The sequence below is a fragment of the Lipophrys pholis genome (genome assembly GCF_963383615.2).
Source record: "Lipophrys pholis genome assembly, chromosome: 22".
NCBI lineage: Eukaryota > Metazoa > Chordata > Actinopteri > Blenniiformes > Blenniidae > Lipophrys > Lipophrys pholis.
Genome location: NC_137644.1, coordinates 20,965,185 through 20,980,184, shown reverse-complemented (window position 1 = coordinate 20,980,184; position 15,000 = coordinate 20,965,185). Strand labels below are relative to the sequence as shown.

The 15,000-nt window shown below is 48.9% G+C and overlaps 2 protein-coding genes across 2 annotated transcripts in view; both read left to right on the top strand.

Annotated features, from left to right (window-relative positions):
* Positions 1–7,451, top strand: part of LOC308127159 (zinc finger protein aebp2-like) — a 7,726-nt gene extending 275 nt beyond the window's left edge. The window contains exons 1-8 of the mRNA XM_080492004.1: positions 1–426; positions 4,353–4,575; positions 4,722–4,829; positions 4,906–5,092; positions 5,206–5,330; positions 5,527–5,594; positions 6,736–6,849; positions 7,070–7,451. The exon at positions 1–426 is cut by the window's left edge and continues 275 nt beyond it. Coding sequence (XP_080348130.1) covers positions 1–426; positions 4,353–4,575; positions 4,722–4,829; positions 4,906–5,092; positions 5,206–5,330; positions 5,527–5,594; positions 6,736–6,849; positions 7,070–7,082 — 1,264 coding nt within the window. The 3' untranslated portion in view covers positions 7,083–7,451. The remainder of the gene's footprint in view (positions 427–4,352; positions 4,576–4,721; positions 4,830–4,905; positions 5,093–5,205; positions 5,331–5,526; positions 5,595–6,735; positions 6,850–7,069) is intronic.
* A 4,158-nt stretch (positions 7,452–11,609) lies between these two features.
* Positions 11,610–14,111, top strand: ndufa5 (NADH:ubiquinone oxidoreductase subunit A5). The gene is given in 6 exon segments (XM_080492015.1): positions 11,610–11,663; positions 13,171–13,215; positions 13,386–13,478; positions 13,480–13,503; positions 13,667–13,732; positions 13,902–14,111. Coding segments are annotated over 6 exon segments (384 nt in total). The 5' UTR covers positions 11,610–11,642; the 3' UTR covers positions 14,037–14,111.
* The last annotated feature ends 889 nt before the right edge of the window (positions 14,112–15,000 follow it).

Sequence of the window (15,000 nt, the reverse complement as noted above, 5' to 3'; positions counted from 1 at the left end):
CCAGCCGGCGGCGGACCAGGAGGCCGCCGGGGAGACGGCAGAGCCCGGCGTGGAGCGCCAGCAGGCCGAGCCGGACCCCAAACAGGAACCGGGCGACAACACGGAGGAGACCGGCCACCGAGCCGCCGCCAACCCGGACCAAAGGAGCGCCGCCCCGGGGGACGGAGCCGCCAGCGACGGCGGGGAGCCCGGAGTTCCGCTCTCCGAGCCGGGCAAGAGTCCGGTGCAGGGCAGCCTGGCGAGCGGCAGCGACTCCGCTCCGGAAGGTTCCCGGGTGCTGAGAGAACAAAGAGCCGGGGAGAAGCAGCCCTGCACGCCGGCCGCACAGCGCTCCAAGGCGGCCGAGCAGGGCACCAAGAGGCGGGCCAGCCTGGAGCTGCCGCCCGCCGACGGAGAGCCACTGAGTCGGATGGATTCCGAGGACAGGTAGGTTGAGAGATCCGGAGGAGGCCGCTCGGCTCCCCGCGGTTCACACACCACGCGGACGGCACTCCGTCTGTTTACCAGCGCCGCTTCCGCCGGGTTAAATAGTCCTGCAACATCTGCAGGTGCAGCTTTCGTGCGTCACAACTTATCGCGATATGTTAAAGCTGCACAACACTTTATCTGTCGTCATATAAACATGCGCAATATCAAAACCTGCTCTAGGGCATCACTATACTTCATAGATGTGTCTTTGTCACGCTAAAACATGCACGATGCCGTGCTGCGTGTACGATATATCGCAATATAGGCAGGTTGGCTGGTGCTACACTGACGGAGCTGTCAGGGTCAGTCATGGAAAACCTGGAAAAGTCATGGAAATGCAGGTTGCAGGCAAAGTTCTGGAGTTAATAGTTTACTAGGGTGGACATAACTATCGATAGTTATTTTCAAATATAAATTATTACGTTGGTCAAAACATTACTTGTTGTTTTTTTACTTCTTACATGAGTGAGTATCTAAAGTATCTGCCACCATGTCGACTGTTTGGTTTGTTTAATGTCTGAACTGAACAGCACTGCAGCAACCTAAAGCTCAGGCACGTTTCCACGACAACGTTTCACCTGACAACACCTCATCCTATAATAAAGGAGAGCGTTTCCACTGCAGCAGCGGACACAGAGACAACGGTGTAGTTAGTCTGCCGGGCCACGGGAGGCGCTGTCGCTTGTTTATGTAATGAAACCACAGAGACGTGTGCAGAGAACAAAACGCTATAAAGGTGAAGAAAATGGAGAGAACCTGACATCCTAGTGGACTGATGAGGAACCGGATTCTATCAGGGAGAGTCTCAACTATTAAACTACTGATCTGGACCATAAAACTAGAATATGGACCGCGGGTCATACCACTACGGGTCGTACCACTACGGGTCGGCCATGTTGGTTTACCACTGGATGAGCAGGAGGGGGGGGTCTCTGCAGGAGGGACTAGAGACCATGAAAGAATGTTTCCTCGTTGGGAGCCGAGATAAACACTTTGTGGAAATGGTGGTTCAGAACACTGGTGCCGTGGAAACGGACCCCCAGAAGTGAAGAAAGTTTAGTGGAAACACTCGTATTCGTGTAAACAGACTCAAACCGTGTTTCCCTGAGCAAAGCCACGCTAACGCTGCAGCAGGTCCCAGTTAGCGGTGCTATGCTAGTGAAATATAGCAGTACGGTACGACCAGGACTCCCAGTACGACCAGGACTCCCAGTACGACCAGGACTCCCAGTACGACCAGTACGACCAGGACTCCCAGTATGACCAGTACGACCAGGACTCCCAGTATGACCAGGACTCCCAGTACGACCAGGACTCCCAGTACGACCAGGACTCCCAGTACGACCAGGACTCCCAGTACGACCAGGACTCCCAGTATGACCAGTACGACCAGGACTCCCAGTACGACCAGTACGACCAGGACTCCCAGTATGACCAGTACGACCAGGACTCCCAGTATGACCAGTACGACCAGGACTCCCGGTACGACCAGTACGACCAGGACTCCCAGTATGACCAGGACTCCCAGTATGACCAGGACGACCAGGACTCCCAGTATGACCAGTACGACCAGGACTCCCGGTACGACCAGGACTCCCAGTATGACCAGTACGACCAGGACTCCCAGTATGACCAGTACGACCAGGACTCCCGGTACGACCAGTACGACCAGGACTCCCAGTATGACCAGTACGACCAGGACTCCCGGTACGACCAGTACAACCAGGATTCCCAGTACGACCAGGACTCCCAGTATGACCAGTACGACCAGGACTCCCGGTACGACCAGGACTCCCAGTATGACCAGTACGACCAGGACTCCCGGTACGACCAGTACGACCAGGACTCCCGGTACGACCAGGACTCCCGGTACGACCAGTAGCCGTTAACAACAAAGACTCGTCGCCAAATCACACGCTGACTTTACGCCAAATCTAATATTCCTTTTCCACTGGTACTGACTCGCTTTAGTTTTTAGTCTTTTCCATCACGTGTACCATGTACTCTCCTGGTACCATGTACTCTCCTGGTACCATGTACTCTCTGTTCTCTGGTTTCCTGGATTAACATAGCAGGATATCTCTGCTGTCTGGATTAACTAACCCAGACATTCTGGATCCTGATCAGCATTAACAGGAAGCAGGTTATCACCTCACTAGTTCCACCAGAGTTTCCCTCCAGGATCAGAGTGTTCACATGAAAGGGGCGGAGCTTGCAGAGTGTGACCAATCACAGAGGGAGAAACCCTGCAGAGCAGCTGACTCTACCATAGAGGAGCAGTTAATCTCTGAGATTATGAAGAATTCCAACCCATCCAGCAGCTCAAAGCAACACTGCTGCTGCAGCCAGAACCAGAACCTTCCTGACTAGTTAATGCTGACTTGGTGAGATTAGAGCAGATTAATTCATGGGACAATAGAACTGGAGTCACTTCACTTTATTCCAGCAGAACGGTTCCAGGCAGAGCTTCCTCACTGCTCTGCTTTTACTTTACATTTGACCTCCACTGGTTCTGAGGCGGAGGTTCTGAGGAGGAGGTTCTGAGGCGGAGGTTCTGAGGAGGAGGTTCCTCCGTGTGAGTGTGGTTCCTGTTGGAATATTAATTCATCACCGTGACGACAGGAGAAGTTCTGCTTCCATTAATTCATGGTTCTGCAGTTCTGTCAGCGTCAGCATTATTATTAAGATCATTATTCCAGATCAACCCTCGTGGAGCCAAACAGACCTGGAACAAGTCAAGAACCAGAACCAGAACCTCCTTCAGAGCCTCAGTGAACAGGATTTATTGGGTTCTGTCAAGAAGATTGTTCTGGATACGTTCTCCTCTCCTCTCCGCTGCAGCTCAGCGCTGAACCCGCCCACCAATCACCATCATTTAAGAATGGGCGGGGCATTTCCCAAGAGCTCTGATTGGTCAGGAGGCGGAGCTTTACCCTCACTGTGATCTTATCTAGAACATATCCTGCAGGTTAGACATTCAGTCAGTTACCATGGTGATTTATCCTGGGAAGAAGTGAACCAGCGTCATAGTACGGAAAACCAGAGTTAATCCTGAAGTTACCTGGATTAGAGAAAACCAGAGTTAATCCTGAAGTTACCTGGATAAGAGAAAACCAGAGTTAATCCTGAAGTTACCTGGATAAGAGAAACAGAGTTAATCCTGAAGTTACCTGGATAAGAGAAACACAGAGTTAATCCTGAAGTTACCTGGATAAGAGAAAACCAGAGTTAATCCTGAAGTTACCTGGATAAGAGAAACACAGTTAATCCTGAAGTTACCTAGATAAGAGAAAACCAGAGTTAATCCTGAAGTTACCTGGATAAGAGAAACACAGAGTTAATCCTGAAGTTACCTGGATAAGAGAAACACAGAGTTAATCCTGAAGTTACCTAGATAAGAGAAACACAAAGTTAATCCTGAAGTTACCTGGATAAGAGAAAACCAGAGTTAATCCTGAAGTTACCTAGATAAGAGAAACACAGAGTTAATCCTGAAGTTACCTGGATAAGAGAAACACAGAGTTAATCCTGAAGTTACCTGGATAAGAGAAACACAGAGTTAATCCTGAAGTTACCTAGATAAGAGAAACACAGAGTTAATCCTGAAGTTACCTGGATTAGAGAAACACAGAGTTAATCCTGAAGTTACCTGGATAAGCGTCATGACAGACGTTAAAAACTGAACGACCAAATAATTTTCCATTTAATGTGAAATTGAATTAATCAATGAGAAGTTAATTCACCTGATTCTTTGTGTGTGTGTGTGTGTGTGTGTGTGTGTGTGTGTGTGTGTGTGTGTGTGTGTGTGTGTGTGTGTGTGTGTGTGTGTGTGTGTGTGTGTGTGTGTGTGTGTGTGTGTGTGTGTGTGTGTGTGTGTGTGTCAGCATCAGCTCCACCCTCCTGGACATGGACAGCACGGCGTCCAGCGGCCGCTCCACCCCCGCAGGTCTGGGTGTTGTCGGGGGGGCGGGGGGGGCCCCGGCCTCGGGGGGGCCGAAGCCTCTGAGCTACACCTGCTGCTGGGATCACTGCCTGCTGCTGTTCCCCAGCAGCCCCGACCTGGCCGAGCACATCCGCACCACCCACGTGGACGGACAGCGTGGAGGGGTGGGTGCCGCCCCCGGCTCACACACTGCCCGCTGTGTGTGTGTGTGTGTGTGTGTGTGTGTGTGTGTGTGTGTGTGTGTGTGTGTGTGTGTGTGTGTGTGTGTGTGTGTGTGTGTACTCACTGTGAGTGTGTGTGTGTTCTGCAGGTGTTTGTGTGTCTGTGGAAGGGCTGTAAGGTGTACAACACGCCGTCCACCAGTCAGAGCTGGCTGCAGAGACACATGCTGACCCACAGTGGAGACAAACCCTTCAAGGTGAGGAATCGAACCGCGGACCGTCCTCTCCCCGGGGCCCTCCGCTCCACTCACCCCCTCCTCTCTGTTCCCGCAGTGCGTGGTGGGGGGCTGCAACGCCACCTTCGCCTCACAGGGGGGGCTGGCTCGACACGTACCCACCCACTTCAGTTCCCAGAGCTCGTCCAAACTGTCCAATCAGAGCCGAGTGAAGGAGGAGTCTCCCTCCAAGGCGGGGCTTAACAAGAGGAGGAAGATGAAGAACAAACACCGACGATCACTGCGTACGACACACACACACACACACACACACTCTGACCTTCATTGTTCTAAATTGTCTAAATGAGACTTGTTAATGATTTCATGATGACATCATCAAAATGCGTCCTGTCTCCAGCTCGACCGCACGACTTCTTTGACGCTCAGACGATGGACGCCATCCGCCACCGAGCCATCTGCCTCAACCTGGCAACCCACATCGAGAGCCTGGGCAACGGCCACAGCGTGGTCTTCCACAGCACGGTGAGGGGGGCACCGGGCGGGGGGCGGGGGGGGGGGGCAGCGTGGTTGTCCACAGCACGATGGGGGGGGGGGGGGGGGGGGGGGGGGTATACACAGCGTGGACTTCAACAGCACATGGGGAAATTAGGGGTGTGTGTTTGTTCTCTGACTGTGTGTGTGTGTGTGTGTGTGTGTGTGTGTGTGTGTGTGTGTGTAGGTAATAGCCAGAAGGAAAGAGGACTCTGGGAAGGTGAAGGTTTTGCTGCACTGGACCCCTGAAGACATGTGAGACCGTATACACACACACACACACACACACACACACACACACACACACACACACACACACACAGGATGAACCACATCGTTTTATTGGCTCGTCAATCAAAATGTGATGAAGTAGGCGGGTCTGACGTTCCTCTCCGTCTTTTAAATGTCTCCTGCTGAAGCTCCGCCCCTCCTGTTACTGAGAGGAGGAGCTCCTGCTGAAGCTCCGCCCCTCCTGTTACTGAGAGGAGGAGCTCCTGCTGAAGCTCCGCCCCTCCTGTTACTGAGAGGAGGAGCGTCTGACCTGGTCTGAACACCAGGGGGCAGTGTAGCGCCACATTTCAATAAACCAGTTCAGTAAACAACCAGTGAGCACAAAGCAGAGGATGAGAACAACAACGGAGGGTTTATAGAGTTACTCTATAATAGAGTTACTCTATAATAGAGTACTTTTGTAGAGTTACTATAATATAGTTACTATAATAGAGTACTTTTGTAGAATTACTATAGTAGTTACTATAATAGAGTACTTTTGTTGAGTTACTATTGTAACTTCCAGCAGGACGAGTTTCTTGTCTGCAGATCCCTTTATTCTTCAACAGAACCCGCCACTCCTCGGTTCTCCTCATGTGTCCGCACGCTCACCTGACCCCGCCCCCTTCTCCACTCTCAGCCAATCACTAATCGACTCGCTCTAATGGTGCGTTCAGGGGACAAAAAAGAATAGGAAAGAACAAACATAACCACAAAACCATTCTGCACCAAGAACACAGCTGCAGCGACGTCACACTATGGGCAGGAAGCCCCGCCCCTTTTCCCAGAGTTCTTAGCAAAACTGGTTTCCTTTATTTTGTTGAGATGGTGGGGGGTGTTGTCGGCAGCTGCTGAAAGTAACTAAAAAAATACTTTAAAAACAAGTAATCAGTAAAGTAATTGTTACTTTTTAAAGGAGTAACTGGTAATCAGTAATTGGATTACTTTTTCAAGCTCACTGGCAGCACTGGTAACAACAATGTGTGTGTGTGTGTGTGTGTGTGTGTGTGTGTGTGTGTGTGTGTGTGTGTGTGTGTGTGTGTGTGTGTGTGTGTGTGTGTGTGTGTGTGTGTGTGTGTGTGTGTGTGTGTGTGTGTGTGTGTGTGTGTGTGTGTGTGTGTGTCAGGCTCCCTGATGTGTGGGTGAATGAGAGCGACCGACTGCAGCAGAAGACCAAAGTGGTTCATCTCTCCAAACTGCCCACCGACACGGCGGTGCTGCTGGACCCCAACATCTACAGGTGGGGGGGGGGGGGTCCTGATGTGTGTGTGTGTGTGGGGGGGGGGGGGGGTCCTGGTGTGTGTGTGTGTGTGGGGGGGGGGGGGTCCTGGTGTGTGTGTGGGGGGGGGGGGGGGGTCCTGGTGTGTGTGTGTGTGTGGGGGGGGGGGGGTCCTGGTGTGTGGGGGGGGGGGGGGGTCCTGGTGTGTGTGTGAACCCTAATGTGTGTGTTTCTTCCTCAGGATGTTCTTCTGACGACCTGCTGTGCCCGGCCCCCCCCTCTACCGCCCTCTACCGGCCCCCCCATGTTAGTGTAGGAGGAGTGTAGATACTAACTTACTGTAGACTAGATGAGTCTGTAAATATGAGATTTGTAATATATTTTTATACTTTGGAGTTTTTTACTGGATTTCTGTAGACAGACGATAGAAGAGACATGATGAGACATGAAGACATTAAAGTGTCCAGTGTCCACCTGCTCCTGCTGTTGTGCTCTGTAACACACACACACACACACACACACACACACACACTCGTGTTTCGCTGACACAACATGAAACGTTCAGTTAAACGTCCTGATTCTCCCAAATTAAAGTACCAAGTGAATATTTCCCTCGTTCTATGACATGGTTGTTAGAAGGTTCTTTCTCTGGTCCTTTCCCCGGAGCTTCATGTTCCACACAAATATGGAAAGCCAAAGTTCACCACATCCCTCCATCTCCTCCATCCCTCCATTCATCCCTCCATCCATCTCCTCCCTCTTATCTGTTCCAGGGTGGTGGTGGTGTCAGTCTGAGCACCGTCACCCAGATCACATTGCACCATTAAGAACCTTCCTGCAGGTGGAGAGCCCACAGGAAGGTGGAGAGCCCTCAGGGAGGTGGAGAGCCCACAGGGAGGTGGAGAGCCCTCAGGAAGGTGGAGAGCCCTCAGGAAGGTGGAGAGCCCACAGGGAGGTGGGACATGAACCCTCTACCTTGAGACGGAGCCGGGGGCTCCACCCACATGATGAAGTAATGATGATTCCACTCCAGACAAACGGTCCAAACCTCGGCCATGAAAATGAGACTGAAGATCTTCCTCCAGGCCCCGGGACCCCCCGGAGCCTCCGCCCCCCAGAGCCTCCGCCCCCCGGAGCCTCCGCCCCCCAGAGCCTCCCCCCCCCAGAGAGACCTCCACGTGGGGAAAACAGCAAAAATTGATTGGGAAAGAAAAGAAAGAATTGGTGACGCCTCCAAATGATTTGGTGTGAGAAGAGTCACAGGGTCACAACTCTTATATTACTATTATACATTTAGTTTTACCCCTCTATGGCTTAATATAGAGCAGCCTGTACCCCCTCTGTGACTTAATATAGAGCAGCCTGTACCCCCTCTATGGGGTGGGGGGGAGTACTGGATGAAGGTACATAAGTACATTGTCAATGTTATCAAAGGTACGTTGATGGTCGTCCGGTCCCACAATCACTAAAATATTGGATGCAAACGACTGTTCTAACAGATTAACCTCAGGAACTGGAAGAACCCTGGAGAACCTTCAGTTCAGAACCAATGAACTGGGCAGAACATGTCGTCTAGGATACCGGACAGAACATAGAAGTATGATTAAAAGTGGGTCAGGTACTTTTCCAGGTACCTCCAGAGTCTCCAAGTACCTCCACAGTCTCCAAGTACCTCACAGTCTCCAAGTACCTCCACAATCTCCAGGTACCTCACAGTCTCCAAGTACCTCCACAGTCTCCAGGTACCTCACAGTCTCCAGGTACCTCCACAGTCTCCAGGTACCTCCACAGTCTCCAGGTACCTCACAGTCTCCAAGTACCTCCACAGTCTCCAGGTACCTCCACAGTCTCCAGGTACCTCACAGTCTCCAAGTACCTCCACAGTCTCCAGGTACCTCCACAGTCTCCAGGTACCTCACAGTCTCCAGGTACCTCCACAGTCTCCAGGTACCTCACAGTCTCCAAGTACCTCCACAGTCTCCAGGTACCTAGGATTCCTACTAAAAATGTTCGAACCACCAAAAACAACTGGATCTATAAAACGGTGTTTGCACACCTGCACACACTTTCCTTTTCTAGAGCCCGCCCACCTGGAAGGTTGCCAGTTCAGGCCCCGCCCACCTGGAAGGTTGCCAGTTCAGGCCCCGCCCACTTTCTACCATAAATGGTCAATGCATCTCATTCAGCCTGCTGATCGTCATTTCACACTAAATCCTGAGAGAAAAATAGTAATGAGGAGGTGGAGGACAGGAGGTGGTGGAGGTCAGGAGGAGGTGGTGGAGGTCAGGAGGTGGTGGAGGTCAGGAGGAGGTGGTGGAGGTCAGGAGGTGGAGGTCAGGAGGTGATCTTATCTGGTGTCACAGTAGTAGAATCACTAATAAAAGAAACAAGTGATCAGCAGCTCGTCGTCACTGATGGAGATAGAGAGAGTCTGAGAGACCAGAGACTGTAGAGGTGGAGGAGAGGAGTTGATCTGAAGGTGGAGGACAGAGGAGAGTGACGTCATGGTAGTGACTCCACCATGTGTCAGAGTGTCGTAGAGGAAGGAGACGTTCTGGTGGAGACCAGCAGAATGATTGTGACAAGAGGTGGAGGAGGAGGGTGGAGGAGGAGGTCGAATGGCTCCAGGTCCAGAGCTCATGGTGGTGCAGAGCGTCCACAGTGCAGCTTTACTCACGACTGCCACCACAATATTTATATGTTCACTCTGACATTAGACTGATTGTTACAGCTGTCACAGTTGATAACCAATCAGTTCTGTCATTGATAACCAATCAGTTCTGTCATTGATAACCAATCAGTTCTATCATTGATAACCAATCAGTTCTGTCATTGATAACCAATCAGTTCTATCATTGATAACCAATCAGTTCTGTCATTGATAACCAATCAGTTCTGTCATTGATAACCAATCAGTTCTATCATTGATAACCAATCAGTTCTGTCATTGATAACCAATCAGTTCTGTCCTCTGGATCATTAGTAGATGAAGGTTTGACACATGAACATGGTTCTGCTGATTCAGCAGGAACGTTCCACTAAAGAAACACCTAGAACTCTGCAGCTGGGCTGTTTCTGATCATGTGGATCAATAAGTCTGATATTGAAGATAATAAATGTCTGAGATGAATCTGGTTCAGTTCTCCACCTCACCATCAGCACCACCAGGTTCTCGGATCTCATACCGGCACCAGCACTCTCCAGTAAAGTTTCTTTTTTTAGATCACAAGTGGCGTACGTATCTTTCAGGACCTGATCTGTGCTTCAGCCTTTATAGATGAAACCCCACGTACCTCCACGGGGGGGCGCTGTATGTTTGTAAACATATTATATTTACTGTGTGTACAAAAAATAAATAAATAAAAACTGAAAGTCATTAAAAAAAAACCATCAATTTCTCAATTCTTATATATTTCACCATTTTCCCTATTTTAAGGTCTTACCATAGTGAGCCTTACTATAGTGAGCCTTACCATAGTGAGCCATACCATAGTGAGCCATACCATAGTGAGCCTTACCATAGTGAGCCTTACTATAGTGAGCCTTACCATAGTGAGCCTTACTATAGTGAGCCTTACTATAGTGAGCCATACCATAGTGAGCCTTACCATAGTGAGCCTTACCATAGTGAGCCATACCATAGTGAGCCTTACCATAGTGAGCCATACCATAGTGAGCCATACCATAGTGAGCCTTACCATAGTGAGCCTTACCATAGTGAGCCTTACCATCATGTTTGATCAAAATCTATCACGTTCTAAATTTATATAATTTTCACCATTTGAGGCCTTACTATAGTGAGCCTTATCATAGTGAGCCTTATCATAGTGAGCCTTACTATAGTGAGCCTTACTATAGTGAGCCTTATCATAGTGAGCCTTACTATAGTGAGCCTTACTATAGTGAGCCTTATCATAGTGAGCCTTACTATAGTGAGCCTTACTATAGTGAGCCTTATCATAGTGAGCCTTACTATAGTGAGCCTTATCATAGTGAGCCTTACTATAGTGAGCCTTACTATAGTGAGCCTTATCATAGTGAGCCTTATCATCATTTTCTTTTTTTAACAAAATCCATCATTTTATCATTTTTTATATTTTTCACCATCTGCAGGCCTTACTACACCTTACTCTACCTTACTACACCTTACTCTACCTTACTACACCTTACTCTACCTTACTATACCTTACTACACCTTACTATACTTACTCTACCTCACTATACTTACTAAGCTTGAAAATGAATCATTTTCTCAATTTGTATATATTTCACCATCTTAACTCCACCACCTCCACCCCAACAGCACCTCCACCCTCACGATCACCACTACCCCCCCCCCCCCCCACCCCCAAAAAAACCCCCGAAAAAACAGGGGAAAAAACTAAAACATTTCTATGCGTTTTAGTTAATATGCAGTTCTTCTCCTGTCCACTAGGAGGCGCTACAGACTTTACAGTGCAGTTCCTCTCCTGTCCACTAGGAGGCGCTACAGACTTTACAGTGCAGTTCTTCTCCTGTCCACCAGGAGGCGCTACAGACTTTACAGTGCAGTTCTTCTCCTGTCCACCAGGAGGCGCTACAGACTTTACAGTGCAGTTCTTCTCCTGTCCACTAGGAGGCGCTACAGACTTTACAGTGCAGTTCTTCTCCTGTCCACTAGGAGGCGCTACAGACTTTACAGTGCAGTTTCTCTCCTGTCCATCAGGGGAAGCTGTAAATCTCACGAGCCAATGAGCAGCAGGAGTAGGCGGGTCTTGCAGCGGAAGAAGCTGTGACGTTTTACAAGTCTCCGGAAGTAGCAGGTAGCGGTCAGAATGGCGGCGCTGCTAAAGAAGGTTAGTCCCTGTCAAATACATGTTTCACAATAAGGTGTTTATAACAGATTATAACTCGCCCTAAAGCTCGTGTTTCTGAAAACAAAAGTAAACAGCCTGACAGGAAGTGACGAGGGAAAGCTTCAGTTGTCTTTATAGAGCTGTTAGCTGTTAGCTGTTAGCCGCTGCAGGAGGGTTTTTTAGGTTAGTCTCTGTTTAACCTGGTTAACGCTGATCTCTACCCGACTAAAGCTCAGGTCTCTGTTTAACCTGGTTAACGCTGATCTCTACCCGACTAAAGCTCAGGTCTCTGTTTCTGTGTAAAAAGACTCTGTCAGGAAGTTTAGTGGTTTTGCATCTATTAGCAGCTGGTAGCCGTTCGGCTAACTGACAGTACAGAACAGATAGCTGCAGAAATACCCCAGAATGTACATGAAGTACAAGTTTATTAGTTAAAAAGCTGCAGAAATACCCCAGAATGTACATGAAGTACAAGTTTATTAGTTAAAAAGCTGCAGAAATACCCCAGAATGTACATGAAGTACAAGTTTATTAGTTAAAAAGCTGCAGAAATACCCCAGAATGTACATGAAGTACAAGTTTATTAGTTAAAAAGCTGCAGAAATACCCCAGAATGTACATGAAGTACAAGTTTATTAGTTAAAAAGCTGCAGAAATACCCCAGAATGTACATGAAGTACAAGTTTATTAGTTAAAAAGCTGCAGAAATACCCCAGAATGTACATGAAGTACAAGTTTATTAGTTAAAAAGCTGCAGAAATACCCCAGAATGTACATGAAGTACAAGTTTATTAGTTAAAAAGCTGCAGAAATACCCCAGAATGTACACAACCCTACAGAGTTTTTAATTTTAACAATCATTTCGTTCCATCTGAGGGTTTCAATATTAGTTTAATCATCAGTAATAGTCTATCACTAGTCTATCGTTACATTAATCATTCTATTAAACGATTTCCATGTCATGGATTGTAATCAAAACATTTATTCAGACTGGATTTCAGTTTGAATCTTTTTTTTCTGCAGGATTTCTTCTTTTGAGCTAAAACCCCAGTGACTCCCCCCAGGTCACTTTTCACCATCATTAAATCATCGAACGTCTTTTGCCTTTTAAATTTGCCTCCACAGGAAGTTTTCTTCCTCCAGGGAGGAAGAGGAAGATGATGGAGGTTTGAACTGGAACACGAGTCTTTTCATGTCGTCGCTCCCGGAGACTCAAACTTTACTCAGTTCTACTGAGTCGATAGATTCTCCTCAGTTTGTTGTAACAAATATTCAATATTAGAGAAAATCTCCAAATCAAACTTTATTTATATTCATACGATTGTTGTAACATAAAGTGATTCACATACTTTAAAATAGAAATAAATGCACACACACACACACACACAGTAGAAGGTTTTTAATGTTCGTTTCATGAAACGTGGATCAAATGTTTTTCTGTTTAGTTCTGAAGAGCAAACGCCTCATTAAAACATGTCAAAGCTCAACGCTGTGTTTTCTCTTGCAGACCACTGGACTGGTGGGACTGGCTGTGTCCCAGAACCCCCACGAGGTGAACGCACACACACACACACACACACACACACACACACACACACACACACACACACACACACACACACACACACACACACACACACACACACACACACACACACACACACACACACACACACACACACACACACACACACACCCTCTGACGCTGTGCTCTGCCCTCAGCGTCTCAGGATCCTCTACACTAAGATCCTGGCCTCGCTGCAGAGGATGCCGCCGGACGCTGCCTACAGGAAGTACACAGAGCAGCTGGTTCAGCGAGCGCTTCCACCACGTCACCACGGTACGTGCGTGTGTGTGTGTGTGTGTGTGTGTGTGTGTGTGTGTGTGTGTGTGTGTGTGGTGCGTGTGTGTGGTGTGTGTGTGTGTGTGTGTGTGTGTGTGTGTGTGTGGTTGTGTGTGTGTGTGTGTGTGTGTGTCTTGCTGGACTGCGGTGTGTGTCTCAGGAAGCAGACGTGGAGAAGCTGGAGAAGAAGATAAACTGTGGACAGATCGAGGAGGTCATCTTCCAGGTGGGTCACCCAGGTTCTGAAGTAATCTATTACTCCGGTGGAGCTGCTGCAGATCAGTTTAACTTCGTCTTCACATCCAAACTCAAAAATAATGAGGTGTGTGTGTGTGTGTGTGTGTGTGTGTGTGTGTGTGTGTGTGTGTGTGTGTGTGTGGTGTGTGTGTGCGCAGGCGGAGTGTGAGCTGTCTCTGTCCAGGAAGATGTCCGAGTGGAAGCCCTGGGAGCCGCTGGTGGAGGAACCTCCAACCAACCAGTGGAAGTGGCCCATCTGGACCTCCACCCGACCTCCATCACCTGTAACATAGTGTGTGTGTGTGTGTGTGTGTGAGACAAAATGAAGAAATAAATCCTTGAAAACAAACTTACGTGTCACACCTTTGATTTCTCTTTCAGTTAGAAAAGTCTTGGCCCACCAGATAACCTACACACATTCCCTTCCATAACACCGGGGGGGTTAGCAGCTGCCTCTCTGCAGCAGCTGCACCATGACGGGGTAAACCGGGGCAAACTCCTTCCCCTGCCGAGCTCGCACCGTCTGCACGTAGGCCTCCAGAGCTCCCCTGAAAACACACACACTTTAGCAACACAACACACTGCTGCAGCGCCACCTTCTGCCTGCAGGTGGAGCTGCAGACAGAGCAGGTCCTGGGGTTGTACCTGATGAGGCTGAGGCGGTCTCTCTCAGACGGGTGATCGTCCTGCCACTGGGAGTACCGGGCGATGGACCACTCTGCTCTCTGTGGGGGGAGGGGGGCTTTAGAGGGGGGCGTGTGTGTGTGTGTGTGTGTGTGAGTGTGTGCACTGGCCTGGTGAGGAGACTTGAGCTCAGCTGGGAGCTCTGCTGAAGAGGAAGTGAAGCAACGTGCTGATCGGGATCAGATCTCCAACTGCTGGACTGCTGCAGATCAACTCACTGGTCTGGAACAGCAGCGGCCTGGACACACACACACACACACACACACACACACACACACACACACACACACACACACACACACCACTCACACACACCACACACACACACCACACACACACACACTACACACACACACACCACACACACACACACACACACACACACACACACACACACACACACAGGATGGGATTAACTTCAGGCTGGATGGTGAGATTAGATTATCTGGACAACATTGAAAGACAACAACAATAAAAATAGATTTTATTTGTGATGCACCTTTATATTGAAGGAATCTCAAAGTGCAGTTAAATGTCAAGGTCACTGGTTTCCATGGCAACGAGTTGAGAATC